This window comes from Poeciliopsis prolifica, unplaced genomic scaffold, assembly GCF_027474105.1.
Source record: "Poeciliopsis prolifica strain line A6 unplaced genomic scaffold, Auburn_PproV2 SCAFFOLD013, whole genome shotgun sequence".
Classification (NCBI taxonomy): Eukaryota; Metazoa; Chordata; class Actinopteri; order Cyprinodontiformes; family Poeciliidae; genus Poeciliopsis; species Poeciliopsis prolifica.
Genome location: NW_026562388.1, coordinates 10,886,727 through 10,911,553, shown reverse-complemented (window position 1 = coordinate 10,911,553; position 24,827 = coordinate 10,886,727). Strand labels below are relative to the sequence as shown.

Sequence of the window (24,827 nt, the reverse complement as noted above, 5' to 3'; positions counted from 1 at the left end):
TATTCATACTCATTGATCATTTTCAAAATGTTGTCATCATACCAACATGAAGCAGGTCAGTGAAAGTAAAAAAAAAAATCAAAGGTTTTTACAAATAGAAACATAAAAATAGTCGTGTATGCTTTAATATTCAGCCCCTTTCTACTCTTATTCTGTCAAATAAAATCAATTACAACTAATTGCCCTCAAGAGCCATTCTATTATTAAATGGCATCAACTTGAGTGTAATTTGAGTTCAATATTATCCAGCTGTTCTCTGAAGGCCTCAGAGGTCTGTTAGAGAACATTTGATTACAAACCTGATAATAAAGACTAAGGAAAACACCAGAGGAGGCAAGAACAAAGAGATTAAAGCAAGTTTAAGTTGCTGCAACTCTAACAAGACACGGCCATTGACTGTCCACAACCAGCAGCTCCATAATGCAGAAATGCATTGATCAGACTGGAGAATCTGTCTGTGATGCTGCACCTGTGCACACCATCTTTCTTTACTGTGAAACATGGCGGTGGAAGTCTCATGAAGTGGGGATGGCTATGTTTGGCAGGGAAATTTAAGACAGGAAAATAATGTCGCAGAGGAGTTTTTGAGGAAAAGTTTTATGAGCCGAGAAAACTTGCTAGAGACTATGAAAGACTTGAGATTAAGATGGTTGTTATCCTTCCAGGAGAACAGTGACCTTACAATCACAGCCAGAATTGAATGGTATAGATTAGAGCTGAAGATGTGCAACGTAGGTAGTCATACTTCAAACAAGCTCCAGGTTCTACAAAGTACTGATCTACTGTGGTTCTTAGTCCGTTCTCATAAAAACACTCTATTGAAATTTGTAGTTGTTGAAAACATTTTAAAAAGTTCATGGAGAATGAATAGCTGGTGATCGGTTTCAGACATCAGGATTTTATGTCTCCATTTGCGGTCCTTTTCTCTCGTTCTTAGAAAAATTCTCACCTCTGAGTCGCACCGCATCCTCTGTCAAACTGCTGGTGACATGGGCATATTTTTATGGCTGCTAATACAAATTCAATTTCTCCAACCTTCTTGGTCAATATATCTTCACCTTGACTTTTTATCTAGGGCACAGCACAACCTAACATGAACTAATGCTTGCAGGAAATTGGTTTGAGGTGCTGAAACCTCAGGACCATCTGTCTATCTTTGATGCAGGCATTGTCCCCTGACAGCGCTCCTGCTGGCTCCCTTTCCTCCAGGCCTGGTGGTAATTGGGTTGCAGCGAGGGAGGAAAGAGGATGAGTCGTCGAGCCTGGGTTTGTCTCGTCCCTCGCTGGACGCACAAGACTACTCTTGATGTCTGAGGCTCATGAGACAAACTCCCCTGCTGAAGAGTCTACTTGTGGGTGAGGATGGAAATATTGAAGGTGCCTATAAGACTGAAATAGACATGCAACTTAACAACTGGCTTATTTTAGGTTTCCCACAACAGAATTTGTGTTTTGGTGACAAACCGAGAGTAGTAAATAACTCAAGTAGAAAGAAGAGAATATATTGTTTTCAGCTTCTTTTGGTTATTTGTGAAAAAATTTAAATAAATCGGATTATAAAGATATAGAGAACCACATTTTGCTGCTGTTGCAGCTGCTTATGTTTTCCAGTTTTGCACATGTTTTCCAAACCGAAATAATTTCAACTAAGTCAGAGAGCGTGAAGAGTATTTATGGACATAATTTTGTGGATTTGTTGAAGATTTGCTACTGGATTCAGGGACTGTACTTTAACTGAGCCATTCTAACACATCATCATGTTTTGATCTAAATAATTCTTTAATGGCAGCGCTTGCTGTAGGTTTAGGGTTCTTCTGCTGCGGGAAGATGAACTTTGGGTCTAAAATCTTTTAAAGCCTCTGGCAGGTTTTCTTGATGTCTTTCATGATGTGGTCATCGCAATGATCCACACGGGATGTTTTACATAAGTTCAGTTTTGGCCTTCTGTGAGCAGAACTCCTCCTTCCGTGTGTTGTTTTGTGGTAAGTAGTTAAAAGGATTTACGTCTTTCTTTCAACAATTGTTTTACTTTTCCTTCTCTTCCACTAAGGCTACGATTGAAGTGTGTGACTAATAGTTGTCCCAGATTCTCCCATCTGAGTTGTGGATCTCTGCAGCTCCTCCAGAGCTACCATAGGCTTCTTTTGTGATTGTGTGTGTCAGTGTGGGTGGATAATAATCTCATGCATCATAGTCAGAATCTGAAAAATGTCATGGTGTATGAATACTTTTGTAAAGCTATGTATCTGTTTGTCATTCCAATATCCACTTTAGTCTCTAGTTCATCAGTAGTGTGTACATTTATATATAATAGCATGTAACAGTACTTTGCTGCCAAATGATGTGTCACATCTTAATGAGCTTAACTAGGTTTTGACCTAAATGTTATTTTTCTTCCTTTTTTTTAATCATGTCATGAATTCATAACACCTTATTCCTTCTCTCTGGTGACAGACTTTATGTTTCAACCTGCCAAACATTTTATACCTCAGTCCTAAATGATCCTGTTTCTCCTCAGCTCAGTTGCTTTTGCAGTTCAATACTCACAAGAAATCAGTGTGTGAGAGAGAGGCCCTTGACCTTTAAATATGCATGGATTTTCTGTCATGGCTGCCGATGTAGAAGAGGATTTTTACAGCTCCGCTGTGTGTCATTAAGCTCCACCCGTTCTCCCTTTTTCTGCACTGTTGTACAATTGGCACCCACATACACAGTTATTAATGCAAGACCTGATATCCCCATTACCTGTACTGGATCTGAGCTACGCAGCACAGAGGAGATTCACAAAGATCCTTTCATACTCTCATAAAATCAAGGAATCTGCATCTTTACTAGCATGATATTTTTCTAAGAGCGGCCCTTCAGTTCTTATGATGAGCTATGAAGACATCTCTGCCTCTTACTGGATGACAGATTAGCAATGCTGGTAATAAAGCCTTGTTATTCCCAACTCATATGTGCAGGTAATAAAATTTGGCCAGTTGGGCTCACATATGGAGGTGAAATCTCATCTCTTGGTGCCACGGGGCGGCAGGCAGCGCTGCACACTTGTAATATGTTTTGCTGCACTCAGTCCCGGAGGCGACGACTCCTCTTCCTGACAGACACCTGCAGAAGAGATGTTTGCAACCCCGGCTTTTGTCTTTCTGTTGTCGCTCCACTCACACAGCTCTATTATGAGGCAAGCAAATGAGGCATGAGGTGTCCAGTTGGAAGCGATGAGAATTGTAGCACAGGTAGGTAAAAAATGTTCTTCATGGAGATTTTTAAAATGGCCAATTGGGTTCACTGCCCAGGGTGACAAGGGCTGGGACGCATCCAGCACTGATGAAATGTTACACTTCCTTTGCTTATTTACATATTTAGTCAGTGAGTAAATGTGTTGGTGTCTGATTTGTATGCTAATTTGAAGGGTTATTAAAGATTTACTCTAAAATACTTAAACTGATCAAAGCTTTACTAGATACTTCTACACTAAACAGATGTATCTGTTTAGTGTAGACACAATATGAGACATGGTCTCATATTTATGTCACCTTTAATCTAGTTGTAAAAATGAAAAAAAAAAAAAAACTTTTGGCAGTAATCCCAATCTAGATTGTCAATCAAGATCTAGATTGACTGTGTACAAACAATACACTGTCCATCCATCCAGCCATACATTCATCCATTTTCTTCCGCTTTATCTGGGGTCGGGTTGCGGGGGTAGCAGCTTTAGAAGGGAGGCCCAGACTTCCTCTCTCCTCAGCCGCTTGTTCCAACTCTTCCAGGGGAATCCCAAGGCGTCCCCAGGACAGCCAGGAAACATTGTCCCTCCAGCGTGTCCTGGGTCTTCCATGTTCCAAATTATTATGCAAGTGATATTTTCTCAGATTTTCTGAAATAGCCAATGCAAATAAAACACATATTGATACTGAATGGTGCTATTACTGATGATCTATAGAGTCCAGCCAACCGCCTTGAGCGGAAATCTCAAGGTGGTTGAGATTTCCTTGCAGCGGGAACTGAATGTGCTCATAAATCTTGAAACGCTTCACCTAAGGGAACCAAAAATGGACCATTCATTAAGTCTTCAGAGCTAGAATTTGCAGTCTGACCATCTCACAGCTTTGAATTATAGAAAAGGCTTTCTAGAAAAAGGAGGTACCCAGGCTTTGAAGTCTAATATCCTTTCAATATATTTTAAAATGAAGTGTCTTTTACTGTCTCCCACCCAGCCACAAGTTATCTACTTGTGACAGCAGGCTGTAATTTTAGCAGTGGCTTGCAAGGCCAATTTGCTCATCCACACCTGATTTACAAGGACGTGTTAGTTGTTTTATCATTTTCTCCCCAAATACAGCATTTCTTTCTCTTGGAAGAGCTCACAAATATTTTTCAACTCACATAGAGAGGGAAGACGGACAGTGAGCAGGTAAAATGAGCTTATGTCATCATTGTAATCCAAAGCTTGCTGAAATGTTATTTAGTACAAAATAATCTGAGTATAAAATGCTAATTACCAGAAATGTTTTCTCATAACCTGGAGCCTTAGTCACAGTTTGTAAAAGAGCCAAAGCCTCTCACATGCAAATGAGCATGGCAATATTTCAATTCATAAAAAGTTTTCTGAGCAAAAGTTCAACAGCATGTATGAAAACTTGTATGCCATCTTGTATGCTATAAGGAAGTTATAATGTAGCTGTAAGATAGAAGTTGAGGCATTGTATTGTCAATTGTGAAAATATGAGTTACATGATATATGAGAAAAAAAGATTTCATTGCATTATTATTCTTAAACAACGCTATTAATTCAATTGCAAACATAAACATGCTGCTTCCAAAATCCCAAAAGGTCAGGTTACTATATTTAGATCACTTAGATGGATTTATTTTTGCAGTGGTTCAAAACAAACATAACCATTCCCACACTATGCAAAAATGTTTTAAAAAAATCAACATAAGACGTTTCACACATAATAGTGCTCAAAGTGCTTGAGCCTCCACAAAACAAATCACAGCAGGAAACACAAGATGAGAAAAATATGAATGAAATCTGTTATTCTCATGTTCCCATCATTAACTTCTTTGTAGCTATCTTCTATATCAGGTGTGGTGTTCAAGGGCAGGAGTCTGCCAAACTATCCAGATAGATTACAGAGGTTGAACACGACACTTAAAACAACACTTAAAATGGTGTGCTAAATATTACATTTCTGAGCAGTTCTATGCATATTTCATGGAACTGCAATGGATAATTGCAATAATTGTGTTAGTCTGATGGAGAAATGCTCACAATTCTATGCATCTAGGGAGAAATTGTTGAATGCTGGCATGTTTTCTTTAGTCATTATATATGATTTTCAGGCATAGCCATCCTCCTTGGTAAGCTGTTAAATCTCACAAGTCATTTGCAGAACATAAGACATTAAGCCGACTGGATAATCGCCTGTTGGGCGTTGTAGTGTATATCTGTCCTGCATGTCTGTGATGACAATCTGTTTTATGGTCAGGAAACACTTAAAATACTAGAGCGTGGCTTCTCCTGTGAAAGCCCTTTAATGGAGCTCGTCTGTGTAATGGATGACATGTAATGAGTTATACTCTCAGGAGAACATTAAGGCCACATCAAAACCAACAGCTGCTGACCATCGCCTCATCCTCTGAAGTATTCACCATGTGCTCACTCTGGAAAACAAATCCCGTAATCATGAATTTTTATTTGCACCTTTCTGCCTTGCGCAGCCACAAAAGTGTAGGAGGAACCCCTTCAAATCCTCTCAAGGCGCTGCCCAAAAACCAGTTATTAGCCACCCCCGCCTCTCTGGATCAGCTTCAGTTCTTATAATTATTACAAGCTTAAAAGCATTTGGCGCTCCCTTCCTACTTTCTTTCCTGCTAATGAAGACCAATTTCTAACTGAAGCAAAAGGCGGCGGTGTCAAATGAAAGCCTGGATGTATTGGAGTGTCTAAATGAATTAAGCTCAAGTTGCATGACACTTCTAAGTAGCTGTTTGTACAAGAGGGTGGGATTATTATTAGTTTCATGCAGCGTTAATGGTAGGGAGCTTCTGTCTTTATGTACAATGCCTTGTTAAAAAAAAAAAACATTTAGTCTTTAAACTGTTTCACATTTTGTCAACCACAAATGTAAGGGCATTTAGTTTGGATTTTTTGTAAAAAAAATTTTGCATATGGGAATCTGAAAAGTGTGGAAGGCAAAATTCTGATATTCCTGAAAGAAATCCAGTGCAACTAGTGATATTCATAAATAGAGCCCACTTGTGTATAATTTAATCTCAGTACAAATACAGCATGTCTACATTTCTGAACATACAGCAGCATGAAATGAAGTTTTTGCACTATGCTTGGAAGTTTTTCAGCTGTATCAAAATTAGTTTAATTGGTAAAATCTCAAAACTGCACACGACTCACAGGTTCAACAGCCAAGCATGATTTCAATTCACTACAGGCCAAAAAGACGAAGAAGACGATGAGAAAGTGTCTGAGGACGATGGAGCAGCATGATTTTTTAATGACTTATTGTGTGAAAAACTTATGTGTGACTTTAATTGCCTTTCTTATTTAACAAAAATGCCGCAATTGCAGAATTTAATTATTTATTTTTTTCCTTAGCAGAGTATCAACAAAGTTTTGAGCACATTTCTGAAATGTGCTCAAAATTGAAAAGCAGAAATGATCACTCTTGAGGAGTTGCAGAGATTCAAATCATGAGGAAAGAACTAGTTGTGATGTACTTCACAAATCTGGACTTAATTGAAGCCATGAGAAGTTATATTTGCAGCTTGCCACAAGCCAAAGACCAAGATTGTGACAAGAAGGTGCCTACTACTTCCTGATGTGTATGCAAAAGTCTCACACTGCACATCACATTGAAAACATCATCCCTGCGGTGCATCTGTAGGGATTTTTTGATAGTTAATGGCATGACTTGAAAATTGATGTTCACAGATGTTCTCCTTCTAATGTGACTGAGTTTTATGTGTTTGCCACTTGCTGGAGACATAACAATGTAAAACATGGCAACAATTTGCGTGTCCATTTGGGCGAAGCTGGCAGCCACAAAACACTTTTACTTGCAGTAAAAAGTGCTCTACTTTGCTCTTCAAGATTGTGTTTCCACATGAAAAGTAAGAGGAAATGTGAGAAACCCTGAGGGGTGTGAATATTTCTGCAAGGCTCTTCTGAATATAGATTTGTATGCAGTAAACTCAAATCAACCATTGTCATTTTTGCCTGATAAAAGACAATCAGATCTCTATTGCTTGGCCTCTGCCCTAAGGTTATTGACATAACAACTGGAGAAGAAACTGGAACAGGAACGCAGCAAGGTCTACGATGACTGCTTTAACATTCAGCATGGCACAGAAGAAAGGGATAAACCTGCAAAGGATTATTATGTAACTCCTGCAAATAGTGACAAACAGCGCAGCCTCTGTCACATCACAAATTCATTTTAAAATCTCCAAGCGCTCCGCAGTATAACAGTGTCATCCTTGACAAATGGGTTGCACAAGACATTTATGACTCTGACTGCAGCTACACACACATACACAGAGATGCTTGTGTAATTGTTTTTTTTAAATGTGGGGTTATAGGGTGGGGTGGGCTACTGTGCCGACAGTATGGTTAACAATGAAATCCCAACAGGCAGGGTTACGGAGGCCGGGTTAGTCGCAGTGAACCAGAGCAGAGGGAACACACGTCTCTGAGTCGGAACAAAACCAGATGGTTGGTCCTCTGAGCCATGTTTAGTCAGACTAGTCTGTGAGGGTGATTAACATCTGGACCCGGGTGACTCATTCCTGCTTCATCCTGAACCTGGTGACAATTACAAAGAGTCTCAGCGCTCCAACCACACACGGTCCATCACTGCCTGTGCCTCCGTGGTGCACAGATGACGCCGCATCCCTCTGTCTTTCTCTGTCCTCCTCAGATGAATCAGACATTTATTTTAATCAAAACACATTTTTCCTCACTGCCGACCTTTCAGGCGAACAATATAAATGGCTGCGCTGGCAGATGGATCTGCAGTGACAGTACATTTGTTGATCAGGATATTTCATTCAGGCTTCTCTGTGTGACGAGCTGCGTCACACTCTTTGTCAGCAGCAATCATTCTCCTTTTGAATGTCGTGCGTTCTTTTGTTGCTGTTTCGTTATTATCTAAGCACTTCTTTTAGTGCCTGAGCAGAGAAGGCCCACTTGATGAAGCCTTCATTGATTAAATTATGAAATATAGTGCAGCCATGCCAGCACAGCTTTTTTCAGGAGAGAATCACATCTCATCAGTATTATTGAAAATAATGAGGGTGCTCTTGTAGCTGACTTTTGAGGAATTCTGAGAATTTGGTGCAAAAATGTACAACAAATTATGCAAGGAAATGCCATAAAGTGAGAAAGCAAAGTGTGGGTGTGTGCATGTGGAGGTGGCAGAAAATTTACCAAAATTAATGAAAAAATATAATTTTAACCAGCTTCTGTTTTTACTGTAATAGTGTACATATTCTGAATCCTTCAAAATAAATAATAAAAAAGGTCAACAAATAACAAAATACAAGGTACTGTAGCCAACAAAAATAGTATTACTAAATACTGCATTTCATATTAATTATAATAAGAAATAATATTATAATAAAAAATAAATATAATAAAAAATAAAAAGGGTAAATATAACAAACATATCAAACATGCTAGTGTTTGATGTGATTTACCGTTTAACAATAGTGTTGTTAAACACTACTGGCAGTTTTGAATAACACTATTAAAAATAAAGCAATTTTTTAATAGCTATTAAAAAAATAATACTATTGCCATTGTTGCCATCATCATCAGTAAACAGGCTCATACTATTGCTATTAATTTCACCATTGCTGCTACTACTCATAATATTGTTCAAAATAAATATCATCACATGCCAAATGCTAAGATGTGTTTCGGGGAAGATAAAGAAATAAGCAGAGATCATGTGGCAGGTTGTTTACTGTGTTAAGCATAGAATGAATTTATTGATGTGTTCATCTGAGCTCAGCTCTCCTGAGGTTGCAACATGAAATGGCAAAGACGCATTTATAAACGCACGATGTGGTATTCCCTCTCTGTGGTTCCCTTTTGAATAATGAGGAAACGCGGCGCAGAGCATCCGATCATGTGATAATCACTTTTTAATGTTCTTTTAAAGACGTAACTCAACAGGACAGATGAACCAGCTGACCCTACATTCTTATTGCTTAATCAGCTGTCAAATTTTCATCAGCCAAATTGAGTACATCAAAGTCTTTCTGCTGAACCCACTGCAGCCTGCACGCACAAGTGATCTGCTTTGGCACTTTAATAACTGAGCCTCATCAGCTGTGGGCTCCTTGAATAGAGAATCGCTTTTTCAAAGTTAATCCATCACCCCAGTCTAATGAGGCAACACCACTTGTAGGAAGAATAAAGGGAAACTCGAAGAGAGGAGATAAAAGCAAGAAAATAAAATCTTACAAGTTATGTTTGGTGATAAAACCAGCAGAAACCTTTAAATGTATGGACTTAGAATGTAGATTCATGTTTTTTACTTTTTTATGTAGGTCTGGACTTTGACTAGGCCACTACAAAGACCTAAATATTTGCTTTGATTTAACCATTTTGTGCTAGCTCTGGCTGAATGTTTAGCAATGTAACATTTGACAGCTGACAAAGTTGAACCTCGAACCTGTTGAGCTTATGTCTTCAACTTCCCTTTCACGACTGAAGTACCCCCACAACATGATACCACCACCACCATGTTTCACCATAGGACTGCTATGATCAGGGTTCTTTGAGTTCTTTACCAAATATTGAATTTTGTATATATCTGACCAGACTTTTACAGAGTGTCAGTGTTTATACTGAGACAAACTAACACATGATAAGATCATTCATTTCTGCTTTGAGGCCTGATAATTGCAAGAAAAAGTGTTGTGAATATTTTCAGAAAACTCTCTGAAGCTCTTTATAAGTATAAGACACACACAAAAGCTTCACTGAGAGCAAACATTACTTACTGCTTTTTCTTCCATGTTTTATATTACTTGTGTTGAGAAAATAGATATTTTTGTGTTTCTTTTAAATGGTTTCAGTATCTCTTTTTATCCATTTGGTTTTCCATTATGTATTCATTTCTGAAAGGCACAACGATTTGTGCTGATAAATCTCGGCATATAAGAAAACTTGCTGATGTAGTAACGGCTTGCTGTTGTTTTAAGTTTCATTTTGTTCCTGATACAGTGTGTCAGTATTACAGCAGGATTAGTCACCAATCTTAAACACGTCAGAGTGTTGCCTTAAGAACTGGACCCAGAAGTTATCAGCATTTATGGCTTACAATGAAATGAATATTTTCCCCTTTTTTGAGTTAATTTAAAACAGCTAAACTGAATAGCACTTTCCTCAATGCATAGATGGTGTTACACTTCAACCACACACCAGTTCTTGTGCAGATCCTTCACTAAATAAAAGGACATTATCCTTTTTCTCACTTTCTGGTATAAAGTTGGACTTTTTCTTTATAAGGTCACTTGAAATCATTAAATGGATTTGCTAAAAGCCAGAATGATGAAAGTATTCCAAGGCATCAACCTGGGAGTTAAAACTTGGGTCTTCCATTTGGACAAAGATGATGGCATCTAATTAATCTTAAAGACAACAAGCTGAATAATGATTTGGAGTGGCTGTCACTGCGCCCCGATCTCAGTTCCACCGAAAAAAATTAGACAAATTTCCAATCAATCAAGATAAACTTATGAAAGAATACAAAGAATGTTTGACCCAATTATACAGTTTAAAAGGCAAATCTACCAAACATCAAGGAAATGCATAAAAAGTAAGAAAAATATCTACACATTTTTTGTTTAATATCCTTGCATTTAGCAAGCAAACAAACATGCTGGTAATACTAACTAACCAAAAACAGAAAATGATTAGTTGAGGTCAATATCAGTCAGTGGTTTTAAAAAATGCACTGTTTCCTTTGGTACAGCACATGTGAACATCGAGTTTCAGCAGAAATGTAGTACGTCCATCTCATCTCCTTCCATGGGAGTGCAGGCTGCTGTTTCAGCGTCCAGCAGAGATTCAGAGGTTATCAACAGTACAGTGAAAGGTGTTCGAAGAGCACTCTATCTATTGTGCGACTTCATGCAGAGTTTTTATTCTGCATCAAGAGAAAGGTTGAGAAGGCTTTGGAGGGTTTTAAAAAGTGGGACACGGTGGTAAGAGCCATTCCCCCACATCAGCCACCTCTCATCTTCAGCCTCTGCATGCATGCACAGCATTACACTCGCCAAAAAAGCACAACTGGCTGCATTATTAAATTCTTCAGGGCACATTGTTAACAATGTGCAAACAGATAGGAAGGAGTTTCCCTTTTTCCACCCTTTTCAGTCCTTCATGGATAAGGTAAATCAAGGCACATGCGCCGCAATCAGGCTGTTGAGGAATTATTAATTATTCTCCAATTACACTTTGCCTTCAAGATTTCCATGTTTCATTAAACAGAAGAAGAAGACACACAATATATGACACAGACGAGAGCTGGTTACGTAAGATGTAGAGCTTTGCACTCATGGTTTTTTATCTCATTGACCCAAGCAGGGAAGCAGCCCAGCCGCCCACATTTACACTTAGCATGCATGGGCACATAGGCTTCAGCTCATACCAGCGCCTCAGATAAAGGCTCCCGTGGTGCAAGTGTTAAAATGATCGAGCACGATAAAGCGCCGGGTGAACTCGTCCCTACAGTTGCAGAAGCGATATCAAGAGTGTTCGGCCGCAGCGCGCTATCTTAAGTGCACACAGGAACAGCAAACAGTGGTCCATAAACACTTCAGACTGAGGTTAGCCTGAAAAGAGGAGAGATATTCCCTCCATGGGCCTCTTTAGAGAGAGGCGAGAGGGAGTGTGAGTCACTGGCAGCAGGAGGAAGATGAGCAGTGCAGCTTCCTTCTCCTGACCAAAGTGCTTCTGTTAGCCCTTCATATCCACCCAGCTGTCATGCCTGCTGTAGCTGGAGAATCAGTGGTGCAGGAAGCTGCCATTTACAGTTATATTATCTCTCTCTACCCAGCAACCAAGAGACAATGTCCAACTGGTGGTGTGTTGGCTGCAGTTTTCTATTAATTTCCATATAATTTACACAGGATCCTCAAGGGGAACTCCCTCTAAGGGGAACTCCCTCTAAGAAACGTCCCCTTTGCTGCGTCTAAATGATCGTCAAGCTAACAAAACGATAATTGTCCGTTTGGATGGTAAGCGAGGCCCAAGTTAACACTGACGGTAATTTCTGTTTTTCATCCCTCGGGGAATATTAGATTTAACATCCATCTGCTTAAGTGGTGTGACACAGGTGTGATAACCTGCATTAGTCACCCCATAGCTGTTGTTACAGGAGCAAATACTTTCATTATCTCTTTATAATATCCAAGCCAATAAATTGATGTATTCAAACAATATGCGAAATAAGAGGTTTTGCCATCAAGGAGCCCATTCAAGCAGTCACAGACAAAGTGTCACGCAAGAACAGATGAATGGATAGAGAGAAGGATATGATGTCTCAGAGGAGCCGATATTTTTCGGAATATAGAACACTCCAAATGGGCTTCAATTATTAATTAGCAAGAAGCAGAAGAAAGGCCGCAAAAATCAGTGAATGATGAAAAGCGGAAAGATGGTTAAAAATGTCTGGCCTCTGCAGTCACTGAAAGAAGCATTGCCGTTATTATGCTTGCAATTAGCATTCTGGTCCACTCAGAGTTAGGATTTTGGTGTGTGGAAAGAAAACTATGACATGAACAAAAAGATCTTGACACACAACAAGAGTCAGTACAGCCTAATGGGGACTTTTTTATATATATATATATATTTTTGTTCCATGTGTCGCTTTTTTTCTTAGTTAAAGGATGGAAAGACCTTTGAAATCTGCCAGAACTTACTTAACAGTGTAAAGTATCATGAAAGAGTATTTTTCCTACTGCAGATGGCTTGTATTTCAGTTTAGATGCAATTATGAAAAATAGCAAACTAGAAATGTAATATTTTTGAAAACATACTCTCTGCCAACAGAAGTTTTCTCTTTACAGCTATCTCCAAAAAGGGGCATCAGCCTCAACGATGGCCCGGTGGAAAAAGGGAAAAATACATGCACTCATGCACTTAGGGGACAAGATATGTTTACTATAAATAGTTAGCGAGCTTCACCCCATCAGAGCTGAAAAGTGGACTCTATTTAATTAAATTTTCCATCACAGTTATGGCTCTCTTCTTTGTTTCTTTGTTGCATGCTGAGGTCGTAGTCCTAATCTCACACAAACAGACAAAAGAAAACGTCTGCAACCTATGTCTGCGCACCCATTCTTTTTTCTTCTTTGGCGATAAGACGCGTTGCATTTATTGGTTTGTGTTGTGCTACTTTCTTTTCCTCATGGGTAGCGAGGCAGAGGAAGATAACGCTGCATCGCCTACGCTGCACGAACAGAGACAACCTCCTCCTCTCCAGAGCACTCCACATCTCTTACGGCTAGATACGTCACAGTCACCTTTGTCTAACTGCCTACGCAGTTAACTCAATATTCTTTAGCAGAAAATGTGGCAGATTGGGCAGTGCATTTCTTTATGCAGTACTATCAAAGGAGATCCATTTTTGTAATGTTTTTGTCTCTATGAAATCAAACTCGCCCTACTAACTCCTTACGGGTAAGATTGCGATGTTTTCCAGCTGACGGAGGCTGAGGCCTTCGGGACGAGGCTGCCAGTGTTTTCCCAGGCGGCAGAGCATATTTGCGGCCATCTGGCTCTCTGTGAGCAGCGTTCAGCCTTCACACTGCGCTGGCTTGCCCACCCACTGAGTCCAGAGGCTCTGGGTGCCTATAGCCCCCAAAGATCCAGCACCTCTCTTCTGTTTTGATCCCAAGAGTCAAAACTTGAGAAAACATACAAAATTTTGATTGCTGGCAAAGTTGCAGATCTAGAGCAAATGGAGTGTGATGAAATATTAATGCTATTTCCCTCTTCTTATATTTTACCATTGTTTGTTTTATAAATTTAGGTCTGTTTTTTAAAAAAAATCAAAGCAAGAAGGGCACAAATTCCTGTCACTCTGAGAATAATCTGTCTGTTGTCACATTGTATGACCAAAACATGAAATGACTGATATTCCCCCAGACGGCCTCCTGACGAGCAAGCTCTAGTCTCTTAAATGCATCGCCTCCAGGCATGTGCAGCGTTACGTAATGAAGCCGCACTGTGAAATCCATGTGTTACAGCAAACTACAGTGTTCTCAGTTGTGTGTCTTCTAAGGATGCATGAATGTCCAATGAAGCATGAATTCTTAATTCACTGCGATGCCAAAATAGACACTCAACCATACACAAATGCAAATGACAACTGAGAAACACTAGATTTCATATCTTTACTGGGTGGTTTTATACATGCAGAAAGTTGATAAAAAAAAAAAAAAAATATATATATATATATATATATATATATATATATATATATATATATATATATATATATATATATATATATATATATATATATATATATACTCTGGAAAGCATATATAGTGTCAAGCACATATAGTCTGTCAAAGCTATTAAAAGGTTGAGGTAAAAACACTCCAGAACTTTGTTCCTAAACACATTTTTTCTCATCATGTTTCAGATCTAATTGGGTAGATAAGAACATGGTTTTTTAATCACAGAGAAATCGATATGTAAACTTAAATGACTCCATGTGAAAATGCCACCATTGACAGCTACAACTGGATTTGATTCAGTGCTTCACTCTGCAGCTCTAAAGCATCATTCTTTCTTTCTCAGATATTTGAAGTTGGACTTGCCACTTCTGGTGCTTAAGCTTTTGGTTGCAAAGTGATTGGCAGACATTCTCTTTTAGGATTTTCAGTTCGAGAACATAATTAAAGATTTCGTCAATTACAACAGGTTGTAAAGGTCATGAAGTTGCAAAGCAGCCCCAGAGTATCAAACTACCAAAATGTTTCAAAGATAGTTTGCTATTTTCCAAAACTTTGTGATAATTTTATAGCAGATGTATCAAATAACTACTGTTAGTAAACTCCTACTTTTCTTTTGTTGGCTTACAAAATATTTTCTCCACAGTCTTGGAGATCTTCAAGACAAAACTTTGTAATCCTTTTTGAGTTTACATGACCATGAGTAGATCTGTCTGCTTAGGTCTTAATTTATCTGTGCTTCACAAGTTCAGATCTTAAATGAAGCAGAGATAAGAAAGAAAAAAAGCTTTTTTGCAAATTTAACAAATCACAAATTTCTATTTTATAGAAAATCCATATTTGAAGACTTTAAATATTTATCCATAAAGAATCTTAAAAACGAAATAATAGAAACGAGATGAAAGCTGCTAAATGAAGCTTGGTTGGCTTGAGTGGAGAACATTTCCAGTACCAAATACAAGACGTCAACAACTATGAATTTATGTCTCATCATACAAACATCGGCTCCATCTTTGTCCTGCCTGGATGACTCGTTTCCAGTGCCCACGCAGGTATTTGTCACACTGCGCTGTGGCCAAAGTTCAGCCAAGCTGAACAGCATGTGCACAAGCACACCGTGCTGTGTGCTGCCCTTTCTTTGACACAGTGGCAAACCACTGTGCTGCAGCACACACCAGTGGTGATAATGGGCTGGAGGTTGCAGTTGATTTGTTGCTGCAGAATTTCTGGAAGGAAAAGTGACAATTTATTTTTGCGATCTAAGCTTTGGATCAGAATGTCCATCCATCATTCCAGTTATCTCCTGTCATACACTTATCAGAGATTGGGTAGCAGAGGTAGCAGCTCCAGGAAAAAAATCCAACCCCCCATGTCCCCTTTCACTCCAAGCTTCATTCAGGTTACAAAGTTCCTCAACTTCTCCTTATAGAAACTTGTGTCCACAAATCTTGGAAAAAATCAGAACAGACAAGTAAATAAAGAGCCTTGATTTTTGGCTCAGGTCTTCCTTCATCACAGCAGGCAGACCAATATCTCTTTCAGATGAGGTGCTGGTTTGGATGTCCATCTCCTCCACCATCCTATAATCTCTTGTGAACAAGTCACCAGGAAACCTGACCTCTGCTTGAGCAAGAGGCTCAATTATTTTAAAACATCCTCACCTCATATTTCATTCATGATTATCAAAAGGCATCCCCGGAAGATATTTACAAGGATTTGAAATTCATAGTAGGGTTCACAGAGCAATATCAGCTGTTGCTGTCTTCCCACTTTTACTATCCCACATCCATATGCTAACAACCGATTTGACACAGTCTATTCACACACTGCCAGCATTTTTTTTTATTGGGAGATTCAGAGATAAATCAGGATTCATGATGCCAGAGAGGAAAAGGCTTTTAGCTAGGAGAAAAATATGGTTGAAATTCTTTCAGTAGTCACAAAATCCTAATCTCTAAATGGTTACAACATGGAAATAAATCTTAGCTATTGAGGCAGATGCTGTCAACAACTATTTCACATCCTGTCTTTGCTGCCCATACTTCCACTAATCTGTTTATTTCACCATATTAATGAACAGCTTTTTGGCTCAGGATGAAGCAGGAAATTTGGGACAATTTTGTAGTAATCCAAACAAAATTCTCAATGGTAGCAGTGGATACCATGGGAAATCAAATGAATAGAGTCCAAGCGTCCCAGTAAAGGGCAAGGAATTTCACAAGCTATTTGTTGTGTGTGGGGAAATACCACACACAACACTCCCTCATTGGCTGTTACAGATTCCAGCCCTGAAGACTGAGCTACTTCTCCCCAGCAGAATATGCACATAATTAGCCTCCAATACCGCTAACCCTCTCCAATCAAACAGTACTGATTGAAAGTAAAGGCGCCATGGGGACGAGATAATTACCCCTGACAATGAAAGGATCCCTCACTGCCCAGACCCTTCACTGAAGGGATTGGGAGATTATTAAAATGTTGGAGGGCAGCCTGGAAACGGACACAGAAGAGGCTCTGAAGAAAGAGGAAAAAGAAAGAGTGGGACTTGATTCAAAGCGACTGTAAGGAAAGACTACCTGAGCTCTCAATGTGAAACTGGTGCATGGTTGGTGGACTTTGATGCAAATGAAAGCATTGTTAGGCAATTGTTTCTCACGTCATGTAATGTAGACTAGAAAGTGTGCATAGGCCTACCTTTCTGTAGACAATCATATTGGGGGAGTCTTCCTCTGGTTCTGCGGTACCAGTTCCTCCCTGATCTTTGGACCCCTCTGCCATTTTCAGTAAGGCCTGAAGGGAAACAGAATGGCTACATCACCATTGCTCATAGGACAAATAAAAAGCATGTAAGTCCCTTTGATAATTATTTTTTCTCTGTCTTGACTAAATGCATTTAAGCTGGAGCTGCAAAGGAGTTGGGTTTTTGTTTAAGCCATACCGTATCTATGACAAGCTAAAAAGTTATTGCAACTGGTGTTGGAAGCAACTTGGCTTAGAAATGCATGGAAACATCTGAATGCATAAGAAATTCAAACAGGTATAAACTCAATAGTCACAGTCTGCTTAATTGCTTGTTCGCAAGTTTAAGTAGGATCAGCATGAGGAGAAAATGATATTTAATCAAACAGAAATGCTTTGTTAACGGCAGCATACAGATGAGAATTGTTAAACTGGTTTGACATTTTACAAAGGTATCTCTAATACAGATAGGTTACAGCTAAGGTGTGTGAAATGCAATCTCTGAATGCACACACTTTGGTCTGTGAACTAAGTTGGGAAAAGCAGCAGAAAACTAGATACAACCCTCTTCAACTAAGTAGAGGAAACTTAGGCTACAAGTAACTCAGGCTCACTAAAACTGCAACATTAAGATATGAGACAAAAAATATTGCCTTGTTCAGTTGCTCTGATTACAGCTTCAGTATTTAGTAGGGTCAGAATTTGTTGTAAAAAAAAAAACAGAAAAAAGGGATGGTTTCTGTGTTGTTTCAGTGCTTCAGGCTGCAGGTGGTAGTTCAAAGCACTGAATAATACCTCAGTATTATTGTTGAGCATGTCCATCCCTATGTGAGCAGTTTTCTGATGCTTCCAGCAGAATAAATGCAGCAGGTCCCACTGCTCAAATAATCTGAAAGCGGTTGCTGGAAAACAACAATGTTCACCGTACTCCAACGCCCTCCATAATATTCAAATCTAAATCCAACAGATTGGGATTGAAACAGGAAGTTTATATTAATGAAGTGCAGCTAGCAAACCAATAGCAAATGTGTGTTGCAAACAGGTCAACATAAACTCAAAACTCTAAGCAATGTTTCTGAAGCCTTGTCAAATAAATTCTCCGCAAAATGTGGCCAATATCAGTTCTCTTAATGTGCATGTAATATATTGGCCAGTGGTTGTAATTCCAGCTTGATATCATTGGTTTTCACATTTGTCAGCTTTTGATCAATAATATAACTTTACAAGATGCTGACTATCATTTAAGCTTGTGAACATTAAATGACGAAATGTTAACCATATAAAGCAGCATTGAAATCCTCTGTTGTTTCTGGAAGACAATGTATTGTGCTCCTAACATGCATGTTTTTGGACTGTGTGAGGAAGCTGGAGCATCCAGGGAGAAACAAAACATCCTTAGTGCTAATAACTGCACCACATTGCAGACCAGAATGACATAAAGAGTTTGAACAGAGTGAACTATATTTTGTGGTACTCTATTAGATCTAATTTAATGATGGATATCTTAGACTTGACAGCACTCCCCACATCAGCTGGCCACCACCCTGGGGTCTGTAAGAAGTTGTTTAATGCACAGATTTCAAACAGTCACAAGCACTTTGTCTGAGCTGCCACATAGACATACTCCTAAGAAAAATTATTCTGCTTAACTCTGGATTTCTTTTATAAAGCATATCTAAACTATTCAAAAGAAAATGCAGCTTGGGAAGCTGAAAAGCCATAAAAAGTCCCATCCCAGCACACACAAGGCACAGCTATCAGGTGGAAGAATGTTCTTTGCTCAGATAAGACCAAAATAGAACTTTTTCAGCAAGCATACAAACCAGTAAAAACAACTCCTCTGCTGTGGTGGCAGCATCATGTTGTGGGGAGTTGTGTATAGGAGAGATTTGGAAGCTGTTAAAAATTAATAGAACAATGAAGGAGATACATAGAGTAGAATACTGGACGGTAATAAAGCATATCTTCCAGCAGGATGGTGAGCTTGAAAATTCAGTCAGAGCTATGATGGACTGGTTTAGAACAAAGCCTTCATGTTTGACTGACTTTTTATGACTTTTCTTTCCACTTCACAGCACTATTTTCTGTTGTTCTGTCACGTGAGATCCCAATAAAGCACAACACAGCAACAAGTTCAAGATGTGTGAAAACTTTTGCCAGGCAAAGACTATGCTTCATCCTGTATCTAATGTACTGGCATATCTTCTGGAGGAGGATTTGGGTTTAAATTAGTTATGTAACTGTAGCCACAAATTACACAAGTTTGAGTGAGATGAAAGCAAAAATTGTCCATTTTCAGATTGCACAACAGCAACATGCAAGGAGGCTTTATAACCGCTGCTGAGCACTCAGGTGTATTACACTGCTGAGAATGAGGATGTGCATGAGTGAATAAGTAATCACCTGTTCTCGCCTCTCTGTTTGTTATTGCCACCAGAAGCGGGCAGAGCAGCACTCCCGTTTGGTCGACAGGTTTTGTGCTCCTTTTAGAGTCGGAGGACATTAGACAGCTAATCTTTGCATCCACCTCAAGTACTTTACAGAAAGCCAAGCAAGTATGGATTACATTGCACCTGCTCACAGAAAACAAAAGTGTGCAAATAGTTTCCTTGTTGGCAGAAAGCTGTAATTTAAAAGAAGGTCTTCCTTCCAGTTCACCTGTCCAAGCTTGCAAAACCAAAGTCCACACAAGGCCCCTGGGGTCTGGTGACTGTCTCAAGGAGACACATGCAGAGAGTCAAACAATGCAACAAAATAAAGCAAGAAGACAGAATGCACAGTCACAGGGTAGAAGACCTTGCCAAGACTCAAATAACCAAGGCTGAAACAAACTGGATAAACTGGGAAAGAGTTTGTGGACAGAGCATGCAGACCCTGCTCCAAATGCACTAAGAACCTTCATTCTACGACTGAAAGTCCCAAAACCCTGATCTGTCTCTGTAGTGCAATGCAAAATCTGTGACACCTGACAGTTGCCATCAGGGAGCCATTTATTACCTTGAAAACACAAAAATAACGCCTGGTTCACTCTGCTCCCCCTGGTTGGCTGCCCCCTTAGCAACAAGCAGCAGGCGGCTTCATGGTGTAGCTAGCAGTAGGAAAGAGTGGATGAAGAAGACAGAGCGGTGGGAAGGGGGGGATGAAAGCAGTGAAGCAAAGAGAGATGGAGAGTGAGAACTCTGAAGAAAAGGAAGCTGAATGGCCACTGCAGTATTCCTCTAGACCTCCTCTTCCTCCTCCTCCTCTTCGTCTTCTCTCGTAGCCAGTCCTGCCTTGCTCTGGCAGTTGAGGAGATCCTCACATGTGTGCACCTCGTTCATCCCCTCCTCTCCCTCGGTCTGCATGTGAGCGAGAGCAAAAGAGTGAGTGTGTGAGAGAGAGAACGAGAGAGAGCAGAGACACTGTGCAACGGAGAGGGGCAGATCAAGCTGAAAAAGTGGGAGGGATGAAGGAATTAGAGAGAATATAAAGAGGGAGGAGAAAGACAGGCAGCGAAAGTATGTATGCGTGTGTATGCATGTGTTTTGGTGTGGACACATGAGAGAAACAGCAAGCAGCAGAGAGAAAGGAGGACAGAGATGCACTCTGCAGCAGCGCCCACTGATGCTGGAGAAAAGTAACAATTTAAGTGGTATTAAAATGCTGTGATTAGTAATGCAGAACATAAAAAGCATTTCACGCTTTTGACCACAACACTATTTAAAAAAATAAAAACTGCTTTTGTTGATTACATGAACAGCGCCTAACTGGTTTAAGACATATTTATCACACAGATCTTTTTCATTGAGATTAATTATGTGGTTACATTTGTTTAGAGTCATGGAGTTCCTCTGGGTTGAGTGATTAGACCAATTCTATTTTTTTCTTTAATATGTTCTTTGGCAGAAATTGCAGAATGTTTCTCAAGAGCTGTAAATTCTCACCAAATCTTAGGAAAACAGTGAAAAATCAGGTTTTATAATGGAGATGAGGCGGTGAGGATGGGCATGGGTGATGAAAGAGAAAAACAAATACAAAAACAAATTTCATTTTCTATGAAAAAGGAAGAATAATTTTAAAATAACTTGCGCCAAATTAAACAAACATGATCTTCATAATTATGTCTTACATCAAATGACAAATTACCATATTTAAATCCCAATTTCACATAAACAGACTAGCAAATTATATGAATTCCCAAATTTATCACTAACTTATTTCCGCCACAGTTTTTCCTTGCACTCAATTTTTCATTAATATTCGTAGCTACAGCATTGTGTGAACTGTCAGTTCATTTAGCACTTAAACTTCATGTGGATAATGATACTGTCTGTAAGCAGGGTTCCCCGTGATCATGTTAGCAAAAACAAAATATTTCTGTTTAAATATATAGTATATACATACATACATCCAGTATATATATATATATATATATATATATATATATATATATATATATCCCTCCCTGTCAAAAGGAATTTTACATTCTTCTTCTTGCCTTCAAAGGTGTCAGTGACAAGGCAGTGTGATATTTGAAAGACCTCCCTGTTCCCTTCCCTCCTAACAGAACACTGTGTTCACAGAACATAAAACTACATGCAGCTTTTAGAGGTTCCAGGAACAAGTTTGCAGATTTGATGTGAAATCAACTTGTTTTCCTGATTGGAAGATCAGAAACATTCTGTGTAAAACTGTAGACTTAAACATTTATTTTTACTAAGGCTAATGATTGAAGGATGTAAATAATAATCTTGCCTTATGACTTATTAGTAGAACTTACATTCAGTTATTATTCACAGCCCTAGTAGATTTGGATGCTGCTAAAATTAGTATGCTTAATTTTACTGGCATGTTGATTCTTACTTGCAGTAATGTTAATGTTTTATAGTGATAGTCAAGGTCAGGACTTGAATTAAAGAGAGAATCTGTGGATGGAACCAAAGATGATGGTGATGGGAAGAAGACCTTCTCATATCAAACATATGATAGAAAAAAATGTTTTTGAAATACCAGTGGAAACGTAAAATGTTGTTGTTTGCATGTTTGAATGGCTTTACATAAAAAAAAAAAAGATATGTTAGAATTTTTACTGCCACATGTGTTGTGTTAGAGATACATACTTTTAATTATTTGCTTATATATTGCTTTGGTTTTTAGGTTTTTTTTTTTCAAGCTCACAGTAAATGTTTCATATGGTCAAACTAATTTCAATATCAGAGTATGAATGACAAAAATCCTTAGTTTTCAATTGTTAACACAATTTAATATGGAGAAAAGATATCAAATCAACTTGTGGGAATATATAATCATCTTCTTGCTTAATTGTGAAATAACCATGTTTTTATGTTTTGGTTTTATTTTGTTTAATAAAATCAAGTGTGACAAAAAGCAAAAAGAGGATAAATCTGTCTCTCTGTCCCCTTTTTCATTTCCTCCTTCTTTTCATGTAAACTTTGGAATCATTGAAGCTTAAATGGCAATCCAATCCATCTGAGGTTTTTTTTCCTGCAGTAAATGAGATCCTTGGAGGCCCCAGGGAAGATCCGACAGAATATAAGCCGTAGCCAATTTGTGAAAACTTGCATGCAGAGTGAAAAAAAAACAAAAAAACCCAGTCTTAAATGTTTGTGTAGATAGAATCCGTTCACCAGTTACAGTATCATAGACTCACTCCAATGGTTTCTTTCCACTGTTTCTTAGTCTTTTTTCATGCCTGCCTCCAGGATGTCCTCTCTTCACTGCTCATATTAATATTTCACATTCTCCAAAAGCACCTTGCGTGCTGCTTTAAACAAGCCTTACCCAGAAAAAAGGCCACGGCTATTTACTTAACATGCTTCTGCTCTTTGGGGAAAATGACAACACACAAATCTGCTGTTCTCTATACATTTGGCAATCCACAAAAAGTGAGGTCACATGTTCACATATGTGGCGTGCCTGGTGGAGTGTAAAAGCATTTGTTGGCCCAAAGGATTAGTGCTTACCTCACACATTTCTTTTTGCAGCGGAAAAGAGCATCCATTCACTACTTTGTGTCTCTATGCAACTTTGTGTCTCTATGCAATCAGTGCAGCGAGCAAAATGACATAAACTCTGCAATGATTGCTGCAAACTTTAAAAAATATATAAAAAAAACATGCTGATCCACAATATCCATGCCTTCAGAAAGACACAGAGAATAGGCAAGCAGACAGGCAGAGAGTTCTCTAATCTGCTTTAAGGGAGGTGCCCCTGTTATAATCTGCATCACTGTGAAATTACTGAACAGCATGTTCAGACTCTCACCAGTGCAGGACAGTAACACCTCAGGCCTCCACAGTACAGCAGATACAGTAAGAATATGTTGACTGATGCAATACCAACACATGAAGATGCATTGGAGGCATTCAAGATTTATAAAACTAAAAGTATTTACAGCCAATCATGTTTTTCACTTTTGCCACAAACTTCTAAGTAATTTATTATTTATACTATTAGTATTAAATTGTAAAGTGGATGGAAAAATTTAAAATTTTAATTCTAGTTCTTATTGGGTTAGTCTGCTGATTCTCCTCTCCAATTCTCTACAAGTTTTCTTTCAGGATTGTCCTTTAATTAAAACACCTCCCCACAACATGCTACTGCCACCACTGTGTTTCACTGTTTGTTCAGGATGATGAGTAGTATTAGTTGTCCAACACATATAACATTTTGTAAGAAATCAATGCATGCAAGCAATGTAAAACATTAAAAGGTTTGCTGTACATGGATTGAGTCAAACTGCAAACGAGACTTTCTATGGATGTACTTTCCTCATTCTTCTGTGAAAAAACACATCTGGGAAGTGCACAACTACAAGTTGTCATGTTGACATTCTTTTACACTAGCAATGGATGTTTGGAGATGTGTCAGAATTAAAGGTTGACATGTCAGGCTCTTGTCTGCTTCTCTGAATAAACGCCTCCTTCACCCGGCCTGCCATTTTAAACAACAGACCATCTATTGGTAGGTCAACAGATGACCCCTTTGTATTGCATTCTTTTGAATGATCAGAGCTCTGAGAGATGATAATTATGACTTTCTCTCAAACTCACAGTTAGGCTCAACTTCGTTGGACTGTCATCTGAGACCTATAAAAATAAAATCAGCATTAAAAGAAAATAAAACTTAAAAATCTAAGGGTTGAATACATTTGCGTGGCATAATCGATGCCACCTGAGGCTCTAGTTGCTTTATACAATGATCTTCATCTGTATATCTATTCAGAAGAATAGAATCAAAGATTACCTTAATCTCACAGGTTAGAATAGAAATGTGAACATATTCTTAAATCTAGCTGACTCCCAGCAGTGATCACATTACTTGTTTCAAAATCAACGGTCCTTTGTCACGCTGGATCTATTGGTTTATTACATTTAATCAATCTGTGCAATCCAGGTTTGCCTCTCCGAAGGCAAACGGCTTGTTCAATCAGAACAAAGTGGAAAAACAGCAGCTCTATGTTAATCACGACACAACAGCAGGCGGCCCCCTGCTGACGGCTTTCACTTTACTTGTAAAGCCACATTCAATAACCACAGCACCATTACACTCTCATGTTGGGGCATACATGATGTGAAATTTTAATTATCTTT

At 38.8% G+C, this 24,827-nt stretch overlaps 1 protein-coding gene across 5 annotated transcripts in view; it reads right to left on the bottom strand.

Annotated features, from left to right (window-relative positions):
* The window catches only part of LOC129365091 (regulator of G-protein signaling 6-like), a 43,833-nt gene extending 23,222 nt beyond the window's left edge, over positions 1–20,611 (bottom strand). For 4 of the 5 annotated variants that reach the window (XM_055038010.1, XM_055038011.1, XM_055038012.1 and 1 more), the window contains exons 1-2: positions 20,233–20,611; positions 17,191–17,286 (exon numbers count right to left, since the gene is read on the bottom strand). In XM_055038010.1, the coding sequence (XP_054893985.1) occupies positions 17,191–17,274 (84 nt within the window). In that variant the 5' untranslated portion in view covers positions 17,275–17,286; positions 20,233–20,611. Of the gene's footprint in view, positions 1–17,190; positions 17,287–19,638; positions 20,187–20,232 lie in introns of those variants that run through there. The other variant, XM_055038009.1, reaches the window with a different exon arrangement.
* Positions 20,612–24,827: the final 4,216 nt, after the last annotated feature.